We start from the raw sequence: 13167 nt of genomic DNA, 5'->3' as shown, positions 1-13167 counted from the left end.
GCTTCACACACCGTGGCGTAATACTTTAAGGGCCCTATTTAGACAAGCGCGAAGCGGAAGTAGCTTTGTGGGCGGTTCTATGGCGATGTTGCTATTATGGTGGCGAGATAAATGGCTCTTGCGCCCGACACAAATCTAAAATGGGTTGTTCTGAAACCTGTAGGTGTGTTTTGGCCGTAACGTGCAATAAACCAACGAGAGTTCCACCTCCCATCCCCTTTAAGAGCCAGCGCATTTGACTTGAAGAGTTTATATTTTGACAGCACGTTTGCATGATATGCTTGAGGTGTTAATGCTACCGTTGTTTAACAGTTGCCTGGGCTGGAGTTGTCTGACTGAAAGACAATTGTTCATCAAATATGTCACATAAACTATCGCTGACTTTATTAACTATTTAAAATCGGATGTTTTAAAACGTGGTTGTATACTTGGTTAATTGGCCTATGTCACATCACTGTTTAAATGTGTTCAAATAGTAGTTTTCTATTTGTTTTCAGTATTATTCATCCTAACATTACCTGATCGGTGCATCCCTTTTAATAATTGATAAAAGTAACTAATATGAGGCGCTTAACTTAATATGTTTCGTTGATTCGTTTATTTCTGTTTACAGAGGTACCAAGTATTCCCACGAAACTTGGAGTTGCAAATGTTACCAAGGACTGCGTTACCATTGCCTGGACCCGACCAGAGTACGACGGTGGCAGCAGGGTGTCTGGCTATCTCATTGAAGCCGTGGAGAAGGGACAGAGCAAGTGGGTTAAGTGTGCTACAGTGAAAACCATGAGCCACACCATCAAGAGCTTGAGGGAAGGTGCTGAGTACTTCTTCAGAGTGCGTGCTGAGAACCATGCCGGACTCAGCGAGCCAAAAGAGATGATTGTACCTGTTGTTGTCAAAGAAATACACGGTATGCACCCCTGCCTTGATTTCACACCTCCAATAAGTGCTATATATATATATATATATATATATATTTAGTGTGTGTTTAATCTAGAACCTTCCTTAACTTTTTTTCCCTTCATTCAAACAGAGTCTCCTGAGTTTGATCTGAAGAACTACCCCAAGAACACTGTCTATGTAAGAGCAGGTGGCAACCTGACCTTTGAGATTCCTCTCAGTGGCAAGCCCATGCCTAAAGTGACCATGTCCAAGAACAATGTGGTTATCAAGGGCTCCAAGAGGCTACTGACTGAAGTCACCCCAGAGAGCCTCACCATCACCCTGAACGAGAGCACCCCTAGTGATGCTGGGAGATATGAGGTCACTGCCTCTAATGTCGGAGGAACCACCAAGATACCCCTCATCTTTGTGGTGCTGGACCGCCCCGGACTTCCTGTCGGCCCAGTGGAGGTGGGAGAGATCGGAGAAAGTACAGTGTGTCTGAAATGGTCTCCTCCGGAATATGATGGAGGCAGCCCAGTCACAAACTATATTGTGCTCCGACGTGAGACCAGTACTCCTAGCTGGACAGAGGTCTCCACGAACATCGCCCGAAGTGCGGTCAAGGTGACGAAGCTAACCACGGGAGAGGAGTATCAGTTCAGAATCAAGGCAGAGAATCGCTATGGAGTCAGCAACCACATTGACACTAAACCAATCACAATCAAGCTTCCTTACAGTATGTATTCCTTTGGTTCCGTATCTTGATTATGTGTTTTCATCTTAAAGGATTCGGTTCTGTGTACAATATTATTAAAACCACATTTTGTTGACTTTAGCCATCCCTGGCCCGCCGTCCACCCCCTGGATCGGCTTTGTCTCGAGAGAGAATCTGCTGGTGTGCTGGAACGAGCCTGTGGTAGACGGTGGAAACCAGGTGATCGGATACCACCTCCAGATGAAGGAACGAAGCAGCATCTTGTGGCAGAAGGTGAACAAGACGGCCATCCCAGCCAACCAGTTGAGGGTCTCCAATATCTGCCCTGGTCTCTTCTATGAGTTCAAGGTTGCTGCAGAGAATGCAGCTGGCATTGGCAAGTTGAGCAAAACATCAGAGGAAGTGCTGGCTATCGATGCCTGTGGTAAGTGTTATTATTGTATTATTTATCATATTGTTACCTTGTGAAATCATTAGTTATAATATTTTTGGAAGCTTTAAGTTTGAGGTTAACGCTCTATGTTTCCTCAGAGCCCCCAGCCAACGTGCAAGTGACAGAAGTAACCAAGAACTCTGTCTGCCTGGCCTGGCAGAGGCCCCCTTACGACGGCGGCAGCAAGATCACCGGCTACAGTGTAGAGATGAGAGATGGTCCCAAAGGACGATGGGTGAAGGCAAACTTCACCAACATCATCGACATGGGCTTCACTGTGTCTGGTCTCACCCAGGATGTGACCTACGAGTTCAGAGTCTATGCCAAGAATACTATCGGCTCAGTGAGCAACCCGTCCCTCAGTGCTGGCCCGGTCACCTGTGTTGATTCATGTGGTAAGTGGCAACCTGCATGCATTATTAATATTCTGTATGTGGATATGTTCTACTTCTTTACTAAAATAAATAAATTATATCTCAGGTGCTCCAGCGATTGACCTTCCCCCCGAGTACCTGGATGTCGTCCAATACAAGGCTGGAGTTGCAGTGAAACTCAGGGTGGGAATCATTGCTAATCCTCTGCCAACCATCGAGTGGCTAAAGGATGGGAAGGAGCTGGTGTCCTCCTCCATACTGTCTGTTGAAAGCACAACAGATTTCTCTGGTGTGCTCATCAAGGACACCTCTCGCTTCAACACTGGCACATATGAAATCAAGATCAAGAACGCTCTGGGTTCGGCATCTGCATCCATCAGGATCGAAATTCTTGGTAATTTATTTATCTACTAAATGTTTTATAATCATCTTTATATCTTGACAAATAATAATAATAACTAGAATGTTGCATTTTCTGAATAAAATGTGTGTGAGAGTTCGATCCCACTGCTGCTGCCAGCAACAGCAGCTCTCAGCTCTCATAGCAAGGGTGAAAAGGAAGAGCGGGCAGCTTAATATCTCTGGCCAGCCCCAGGGGCAACCACTTCTGCAGACAGGAACACACATACGCAGAGCCAAGATGAAAAGGCGGGGTCAACTCCCCTCCCACCGACTTCCATTATATATTTTAATACTTTAAACGATTCAATAAAATCATAGAATTTAAAATATAACGAAAATGAATAGCGCAAATCTCCTGAAGAAGACATTTTTCTGCGATAAACAGTACAGAAGTAGATTGATGCCAAAAAAAAAGTAATACCAACCAACAGCCACCTCTCCCACTTATAATGTGTTCATGTGTTTATCTCTCTACCTCCTACAGACAAGCCTGGTCCCCCGGCTGGTGAAATCACATTCAAATCCGTCACCGCCGACCGCATCATCCTGGGCTGGGAGCCGGTGCCCGAGGCTGACCAAGGAGGCGCCAAAGTGACACACTACGTGGTGGAGAGGCGCGAGACCAGCCGAGTGGTTTGGTCCACTGTGTCTGACTGCTTGGAGGAGACCCATGTCAGTGTTTCACAGCTGTTGAGAGGAAACGAGTATGTGTTCCGAGTGATGGGGGTCAGCAAGCTAGGAGTCGGAGAAGCTCTTGAGTCCGAGCCAGTCGTGGCTAAGAATGCCTTCGGTAAGTCTCTCAACAATACTGTAACGTTATTAACTACCGTGAATTAACCATGTTCAGTTGAATGTTTCACAACCAAAACTCCATGCACTGTGTGTTTCTGCAGTGACTCCTGGGCAGCCACACACCCCTGAGGTGAACACCATCACCAAGACCACTATGGTGGTGGAATGGGGCAAACCAGGTGTGGATGGAGGCATTGCCGTCACTGGCTACTACCTGGAGAGACGTGACAAGAAGAGCTCACGCTGGATCCGGGTTTACAAAGACCCAATCACTGACACCAAGCAGACCATCTACCATCTGACGGAGGGCAATGAGTACCAGTACCGCATATGTGCCATCAACAAGGCGGGATTAGGGCCCTTCTCTGAGGTCTCGGACTACTACAGGGCCGCTGATCCAGTTGGTAGGTCCAGAGTAATACTTTAGAACAGGAGTGGGGAACCTTTATGAAATCAAGGGCCATATCAGTTTTTATATGCTGAGCACATATAGACACTTAAGAATTACCAAACGTGAATCATATGAAAGTTCCAAAGACTGGTTTATTAACTGATTATTACATTACATGTGAGCGCATCTCTAGCGAGAGCACCAATATTCAGCACCAATATTCAACAACAACATTTTAACACTTTTGTTACATATTACTTTCAACATGGAAGTCATAACATTTTCACTCTGTGTGCTCATTCTGAATTTAAGTTGAAACATTATTACTTCCATAACACATTCTGAATTGTCAGTCTCATAACACATTGCATTCATTTTTTTCATTTCATTTAATTTTTTTCTTTCACCCTCCAGTATTTCAATATAACAGGCATATTCAATGCTATGCTAGCCGTCTGTGACAGAATGTGTTTAGTGCTACTGTGCTGCCCTGACCTTGTGACTCGTGACCCTCAACTTTCGAAACGAAAAGGAAATTTTATTTTGGTCAAAAGTAATCGCCTATGCTTGTAATTTGTGAACATTTTATTTTAGGATTATCTGGAAAAAAAAGAAAAAGAAATGGGTTCATTTTCTAGATCTGGCCCCCGGGCCAGACGTTCCCCACCCCTGCTTTAGACCATGATGATGATGTGTGTTCTGTAGCTCATCTACAAATCTAACTCTTACACCCCCTACTACTACATCAGAATATCCAGATGAGCCTTGCAAGCTGAAGGTGGTGGACTCCACCAAGACATCCATCACCTTGGGATGGTCCAAGCCTGAATGGGATGGAGGCAGCGAGGTCATCAGCTACATGGTGGAGAAGCTTGTGGAGGGAGAGGAAGAATGGGCCCTTATCACCTCCAAGGGAGAGGTCAAAACAACAGAGTACACTGTCCATGACCTGAAACCAGACGTCAACTACTTCTTCAGAGTGTCTGCCGTCAACTGTGCTGGTCGTGGAGAGCCTCTGGAGATGACTGAGGCTGTGCAGGCCAAGGACATCCTGGGTATGAACTCACAATCAGAACAATACTGCTTTATTCAGGATGTCTAAACTCTATACTATACTCTGTCCAACAGTATAGAAAAGTAATACTTCCATCAAATACAACAATACTGCTTTAATCATGATGCGTACACTTTACTCAGTATAGATTAGTACAACTTCCATAACGTACAACAATACAGGTTTATTAATGATTAATTATTTAATTATTCTATACTACAGTATTAATTACATGAGTGCATGTGTGAGAAACTCATATGCTATATTTTCTGCAGAGGAGGCCAAGGTGGACCCAGATGTAGCCATGAGAACTCACTACATCGTCAAGGCAGGAAAGGATGTGGAGCTGTCTGTTCCCCTGAAGGGAAGACCTGCCCCCACAGCCTCCTGGAGCAAGGGAGAGGACTGCATCAACAACGACCCCAAATATGAGTTCCACCACTCAGACACCACCTCAGTCCTTGTCATGCGTGAAGTTACCAGGCTCGATACTGGAAAGTACAATGTCAAGATTGAGAATGGGGTGGGAGAGCCCCAGACCGTGACCCTCTCTGTAAAGGTCCAGGACACCCCTGCTCCCTGTAGGAACCTGGTTCTGAAGAACGTGACTCGTGGGAAGGTGACACTCTGCTGGGAGACGCCGCTTCTGGATGGTGGAGCTGAAATCACCAACTATATCATTGAGAAGAGAGACTCTTCAAAGAGGGCATATTCTGCTGTCACCAATAAATGCACTGACACAACGTACAGCATTGAAGACCTCTCTGAGAAAACATCTTTCTTCTTCCGCGTGTCTGCGGAGAATGAGAATGGCATTGGCGACCCATGTGACACTGCTGAGCCAGTGAAGGCTACCGAGGTACCAGGACCAGTCAAGGAAGTGACCATGAAGGATTCATCCAAGACCTCCGTCACTCTCCAGTGGCTGAAACCGGATTATGATGGTGGCAGCATCATCTCTGATTATATGATTGAGAAGAGGCTGAAGAGTGAGGAGGAATGGTCCCTGGGAGGAACAAGCAAGCAGTGTGAGTGTGAGGTGAAGAAACTAAAAGAACATACAGATATGTTCTTCAGAGTTGCTGCCAGGAATGATAAGGGTCAAAGTGACTTTATGGAGGTTGGGCCAATCAAGGTGATCGACTACATAATTACACCTGAGGCCTGTCTCGCAGACTACCCAGGAGGAACCTTTAGTGTTCGCCTGGGACACAATGTCCATATTGAGCTGCCCTACAAGGGCAAGCCGAGACCAAATACCCTGTGGTTCAAGGACAGCCTGCCTCTGAAAGAGAGCGACCAGATCCGCTTCAAGAAAACTGAGAGCAAAGCCACAATCATGATCAAGAATGTTACAAAGGAGAATGAGGGCAAATACACATTAACCCTTGACAACAACGTCAACAGGAAATCCTTCCACATCCATGTGATCACATTGGGACCACCGTCCAAGCCGATCGGACCGATCCTCTTGGATGAGGTGAGAGCCGAGAGCATCACGATCTCATGGGAGGAACCCAATGACGACGGAGGTGGAGAAATCACTTGCTACACTATAGAAAAGCGGGACGCCACTCAGTCTGACTGGAAGATGGCCTGCTCTAGTGTGCAAGGCACACAGTTCAAGATCCCCAACCTGATCAAGGGTTCACAATACCAGTTCAGAGTGTGTGCTGAGAACAGGTACGGTCTGAGTGAGCCGTTGCTGTCCCAGATGGTTATTGCTAAGCACCAATTCAGGCCTCCAGGCCCACCAGGCATTCCCTTTGTGTACAACGTCACCAACGACGGCATGTCCATCCAATGGGAGGAGCCAATCTACAACGGCGGCGCACCCATCCAAGGTTACCATGTGGAGAAGAGGGAGATCAACAGCATCATGTGGCAGAAGGTGAACAACATGCTGGTGACCAAGACGGAGTACCGCATCCCGGGCCTGATCGAGGGCCTGCAGTACTCCTTCAGGGTCTACGCCAAGAATGACTCAGGATTCAGCAGGATGAGTGACGAGAGCAAGCCATCCATGGCTGTCTCTCCTGTTGGTGAGGACTTGCATACTCACGAGTTATGTCTGTAGTAAATGTCATAACGTATCTTTCTCTGACAGGATAATATAATAATAAACTTGTTTTTCAGATCCTCCTGGCCAGCCGGACTACACCGATGTGACTGGTGACTCTGTGAGCTTGAAGTGGGATGCTCCCAAACGAGACGGTGGCAGTAAAATCACTTCCTATAGCATTGAGAAACGGCAGGGCAAGGGTCGCTGGTTCAGGGCTAACCTGACAGAAGTTCATGACTGCGAGTACACAGTTACTGGCCTGGCTGTGAACGAGCGCTATGAGTTCAGAGTCATCGCCAGGAATGCAATTGGTGTTATCAGCCCACCTTCCAACTCCTCTGGCTTCATCGTGGTCAGAAGTGAAAACGGTGAGGGATTACTTCATAAAATGTTTGAACCCACGGAAAAGCTCAGTGATCAAAACTATATTACTTAAATAAATAAAAAATCCACACAAAATTTGTAAGGCCAAAAATACCTTGAATATTGATTACAAACTAACCTGTATTATTTTTTTCTTGTTAGCTGCACCAAACATTGAGTTTGGTCCCGAGTACTTTGAAGGATTAACAGTCAAGGCAGGAGACAACATCCGACTGAAGGTGACCATCACTGGCCGTCCTGTTCCCAAAGTGGTGTGGCACCGAGATGGAGTGGAGATAACCAAGAAGATCATGGACATTATTAATATGGCAGGATCCAGCACCGTGTTTGTCAGGGACGCTGATCGTACCCATAAGGGTGTCTACACTGTTGAGGCCACCAATGGCTCTGGAACTAAGAAGGAAACTATTAATGTCCAAGTCCAAGGTGCAGTATTAGCTCCAGCTAAATTGATTAAATGAGAAATCTTATATACATGTATATACATACACAATGTGAAGTATTAAATGAGCTTGTTTCTTTGTGTAGACACACCTGGGGAGCCGGTGGGACCCATCACCTTCAGCCGCATCTCCGAGGGCAAGTGCACCCTATCCTGGAGTCCGCCAGAGAACGACGGCTGCTCTGAGGTTTCCCACTACCTCATCGAGAAGCGTGAGACAGCCAAGATATCTTGGGCAATGGTTACTGATGAGTGCAAGGAATGCACCTTTGATGCCACAAAGCTGATCAAAACTAACGAGTACCAGTTCAGGATTTCTGCTGTCAACAAGTTTGGAGTGGGAAGACCTCTGGACTCCAACCCTGTCATCGCTCAGTTGCAATACAGTAAGTTTGATCTTCCTAACTAGGGTGGCTTCGCACCATGGCAGTAAAGCATTTTTTAAAGCTGAACAACTATTATTATTATTGTTAATAATAATAATAATAATAAGACAAAAATACAAAAAAGACATATAATAATAAGTATAAAGAATAAAGAGTGAATGTCTCCCTAGCCACTCCGGATGCCCCAGGCACTCCTGATGTCACGGAGACGAGCGGAGACAGCATCACGCTGGCCTGGACGGTGCCAACCTCTGACGGAGGAGACCCCATTCAGTCCTACATCCTGGAGAAGCGGGAGAAGAAGACCACCCGCTTCTACAAAGTGATCACGAAGAAACCCATCACTGAGGTTGCCCACAAGGTGCTCCACCTCACTGAGGGAACCGAGTACGAGTTCCGTGTCATGGCCGTGAACGATGCCGGCGTAGGCACTCCCAGCAATGTCTCGATGCCCATCATGGCCGCCGAGCCGAAGGACATCCCCTGTGCCCCGTCGGTGGTCTGTGTGTCTGACTCCAGCAACACAAGCATAAGCCTGGAATGGTCCCGGCCCGCAGATGATGGAGGCACAGAGATCCTGGGATACATCGTCGAGATGGTGAAGGGAGAAGAAGAGGAATGGAAGAGAGTGAATGAGGAGTTGGTGACACAAACCAACTACGAGGTGACTGGCCTGGAGACAGGAGCTGAATACCTGTTCCGTGTTGCGGCGGTCAACCATGTGGGCCGGGGTGAGGAGCAGGAGATCCCAGAGGCCGCTCAGGCCGTGGACAGACTCACGCCCCCACAGGTGGACATTGATGCCAGCTTCAAGCAGACGCACATCGTCAAGGCTGGAGGCTCGGTGTGTCTGGGAATCCACTTCAGAGGGAAGCCCATCCCCACAGCAAGCTGGACCAAGGAGGACGGGGAGCTAGGTGTTCTTTCTGAGGTCTCTACTACAGAGGGCTATAGCTCACTGAGCATGGAAAACTGCAGCAGAAATGAATCAGGCAAATACAGCATTACACTGGAGAACCCCAGTGGTAGCAAGACTATTACCTACACTGTGAAAGTGATGGATACCCCTGGAGCTCCACAGACCCTGGCCCTCCAGGAGGTGGGCAGGGGATCAGTCACTCTGACCTGGGAACCTCCCATTAACGACGGTGGAGCCCGCATCCATCACTACATCGTAGAAAGACGTGAAGCCAGCCGCCGCACCTGGCAGCAGTCTGGTGGAAAATGCACCAAGCAGATTCTGAAGATCCAGGACCTGCTGGAAGGGGTTCCATACTTCTTCAGAGTCTCCGCTGAGAACCAACATGGCCTGGGAGAAGCCCTGGAGCTGACTGATCCTACCATTGCTACAGCAGAGCCTTCGTCTCCAAAGAGGCTGGACGTACTGGACACCACAGACACCTCTGTGTCTCTGGGATGGCTAAAACCAGAGCATGATGGTGGTAGCCGTATCCAGTGCTACATTGTTGAGGTAAGAGCTAAGGGTACAGATAAATGGATGGTAGTTGGAAACACAACGAACCTCACAATCTCTGTTGAGAAGCTGAACAAAGGTGATGAGTATGACTTCCGCGTCAAGGCCAAGAACGAATCTGGCTCAAGCCAGCCGAAGGAGACTTTGGCCTCTGTTCTAGTCAAGGAGCCTCACATCGAACCTGCGGCTGACCTCAGTGAGATCGTCAACCAGCTCGTCACATGCAGGTCTGGAAAGACCTTCACCATCGATGTTCCTTTCAGTGGAAGACCTGCTCCTAAGGTGAGCTGGAGGCTGGAGGAGATGAGGCTGAAGAACTCAGACAGAGTCTCCATCACGGTCACCAAGGATAGGACCAGCATCACTGTTAAGGAGTCCATGAGAGGAGATGGAGGTAAATACTACCTGACCTTGGAGAACGTGACAGGAAACAAGACCTTCGCTATTAATGTCAACGTTATTGGAAAACCAAGTCCTCCTGCCGGGACCATTGAGGTCTCCTCCATCACTTCGGAGTCCTGTAAGATTGACTGGGGCGCACCAGAGGATGATGGTGGAACTGACATCACCAACTACATTGTGGAGAAGCGTGAGTCTGGCTCCACCGCCTGGCAGCTCATCAACTCCAGCGTGAAGCGCACCTCCCTCCACGTTAGTCACCTGACCAAGTACATGCAGTACACATTCAGGGTCTGTGCTGAAAACCAATTTGGAGTCAGCAAGTCCACGGAATCTGAGACCATCGTTGCTGAGCATCCATTCAGTGAGTAATGCTTTTTACCCGACCAGTGCTGTCATAGCTACTGTTTGTTGCTCCATTACCCCCTGAATGATTTGATAATCATATTTCATCATTGTTATTCATTGTGGAAAAACTTAAAAATCTTGAGAAATGTTATATGTCAAACTAGTCTAGAAAATCTAAACTTATAACCTTATATAAACATGATTTAAAACTCTTCCTCCAGCACCCCCAGGCCCGCCAACCAAGCCAAGCGTGTCTGGAGTCACGGCCAACAGCATGCACATCAAATGGGAAGAACCCTACAATGATGGAGGCAGCAAGGTGACTGGCTACTGGATCGAGAAGAAGGAGAGGAACATCATCCTCTGGGTTAGAGAAAACAAGGTCCCCTGCTTTGAGTGTAACTACAAGGTGGAAGGACTGGTTGAAGGCCTGGAGTACCAGTTCAGAATATCTGCCATGAACAGCGCTGGTCTCAGCAAGGCCAGCGAGGCATCCAAGAGGACTGTGGCTCAGAACCCCGTTGGTGAGCACCACATCCACTGTAGAGCCCCACCTCCACTGTAAAGCACCACCTCGACTGTAAAGCCCCACCTCCACTGTAAAGCACCACCTCCACTGTAGAGCACCACCTCCACTGTAGAGCCCCACCTCCACTGTAAAGCACCACCTCCACTGTAGAGAACCACATCCACTGTAGAGAACCACATCCACTGTAAAGCACCACCTCCACTGTAGAGAACCACATCCACTGTAGAGCACCACCTCTACTGTAGAGCACCACCTCCACTGTAGTTCACCATGAAATCACGCTGTGGGCATCATCTTTCATCACGTCCAACAAATCATCAAACAGGAACAAAGATTATCTAATCCATCTAATCTGATGTAATAATGCCATGGTTCAACGTCCATGTCAGCAGCACTTATTAGAATACAAGGATATTAAACTCCACAATATAAAGTACATGATACATAGCTAGCAAGCCTGAAGTATCTCTCTAGTGCCTGTGTGATAAGAGCATTGTGTTGTGTTCTAGGCCCACCAAGCAAACCTGAAGTCACAAACGTCACCAGATCCACTGTGTCTCTCAAGTGGTCTTCTCCACTGAACGACGGCGGCTGTCCCATAGTGGGCTACATCATCGAGCGTAAGAACTACACCCTGACCGGGGAAGGTCGCTGGCTCAAGTGTAACTACACCAACGTGACTGATACTTTCTTCACGGTCACCGCCCTGGGAGAGGGAGAGCCTTACGAGTTCAGAGTCATTGCCAAGAACACCAACCAGGTGTTCAGCATGCCTTCAGACTCTACTGGCTCCGTGCAGTGCAAGACCGACTTCGGTATGTTGTCAGATCTGCATCTTTTTATCAGATATTATTATTGTTTATTATTATTATTATTGTTGTGTATTGTGAGTAGGTAAACGCATTTCTTAACCTACCGTTTGTGGACTGCAGAACCTCCAAAGGCCCAGCTGGACAGCAAGTTGCTGTTGGACACGGTGACAGTCCGAGCCGGTTCTGACCTGGTCCTTGATGCTGCTGTGGGCGGGCGGCCAGACCCCAAGGCCTGCTGGTCAAAGGGAACCAGAGACCTGGAGCTGTGTGAAAAGTACCACCTGCAGTACACCCCCACCAAAGCCATGGCCATCATCAAGTTCTGTGACAGGGACGACACCGGCAAGTACATCCTTACCGTCAGGAACGTCAGTGGAACCAGGACGGCTGAGGTCAACGTCAAGGTCCTTGGTGAGTGGAAACAATGGTCTTCAAGAGAGTAACTCACAGTTCATGTCCTCTCTCTTGTAGATCCTCCCGGTGTCTGCAGCATGTAACATGTCCTCTCTCTTGTAGATCCTCCCGGTGTCTGCAGCATCTAACATGTCCTCTCTCTTGTAGATACTCCTGGTGTCTGCGAAGGCAGCATTGGGATCAGCAGGATCACAGAAGAGTCATGCACTTTGAGCTGGAACCCTCCTCTGGAGGATGGTGGCGATGATGTGTCTCACTACATCGTGGAGCGCCGCGACACCAACCGACTCAACTGGGTGGTGATGGATGATGAGTGCAAGGAGCTGAAGTGCGACATCACCAGACTGTTCAAGAACACAGAGTACCTGTTCAGAGTCCGAGGAGTTAACAAGTACGGCTCTGGAGTCCTCCTGCAGTCTGAACCCATGGTAGCCAGGAACACCTTCAGTAAGTCACTTTGAAACCTTACCTCATACAATGGGTTTTGGCCATGCATTAAAAAATATGTTTATAGAGCTAGAGCTCCAGCTAACTTCTGCTGACAAACCTCCCTCTTCCCTAGCTGTGCCATCTCCTCCGGGAGCCCCAGAAATCCTGGTGTCCGGAAAGGACTTTGCCACCATCGAGTGGCTGAAGCCAGAGAGTGACGGGGGCAGCCCAATCCTCCACTTCCTGGTGGAGAGGCGTGAGAAGAAGAGCGCCCGCTGGGTCAAGGTGAACCGAGACGGGACCCTGGTGGACAGCATGCTGAAGGTGTCGGACCTGACCGAGGGAAACATCTACCAGTTCAGAGTTACCGCAATTAACAAGGCGGGAGAGGGTGAAGCCAGTGAGGTGTCGCTATATGTGAACTGCAGAGTGCCCACATGTA

The 13167-nt window shown here is 48.0% G+C and overlaps 1 protein-coding gene across 6 annotated transcripts in view; it reads left to right on the top strand.

Annotated features, from left to right (window-relative positions):
* Window positions 1-13167, top strand: part of LOC311358382 (titin-like) — a 150724-nt gene that overhangs the window by 123658 nt on the left and 13899 nt on the right. For all 6 annotated transcript variants that reach the window (XM_084478402.1, XM_084478401.1, XM_084478400.1 and 3 more), the window contains 18 exons: window positions 614-910; window positions 1034-1621; window positions 1722-2024; window positions 2132-2428; window positions 2514-2801; window positions 3294-3599; window positions 3703-4005; window positions 4742-5047; window positions 5322-7088; window positions 7183-7476; window positions 7634-7918; window positions 8021-8320; window positions 8491-10557; window positions 10763-11065; window positions 11580-11885; window positions 12003-12293; window positions 12444-12743; window positions 12859-13164. In XM_084478402.1, coding sequence (XP_084334528.1) covers window positions 614-910; window positions 1034-1621; window positions 1722-2024; window positions 2132-2428; window positions 2514-2801; window positions 3294-3599; window positions 3703-4005; window positions 4742-5047; window positions 5322-7088; window positions 7183-7476; window positions 7634-7918; window positions 8021-8320; window positions 8491-10557; window positions 10763-11065; window positions 11580-11885; window positions 12003-12293; window positions 12444-12743; window positions 12859-13164 — 8907 coding nt within the window. The remainder of the gene's footprint in view (window positions 1-613; window positions 911-1033; window positions 1622-1721; window positions 2025-2131; window positions 2429-2513; window positions 2802-3293; window positions 3600-3702; window positions 4006-4741; window positions 5048-5321; window positions 7089-7182; window positions 7477-7633; window positions 7919-8020; window positions 8321-8490; window positions 10558-10762; window positions 11066-11579; window positions 11886-12002; window positions 12294-12443; window positions 12744-12858; window positions 13165-13167) is intronic.

Source organism: Micromesistius poutassou, assembly GCF_964030765.1.
Source record: "Micromesistius poutassou genome assembly, chromosome: 14".
NCBI classification, from domain to species: domain Eukaryota; kingdom Metazoa; phylum Chordata; class Actinopteri; order Gadiformes; family Gadidae; genus Micromesistius; species Micromesistius poutassou.
This window is presented reverse-complemented; position numbering and strand designations above follow the sequence as displayed.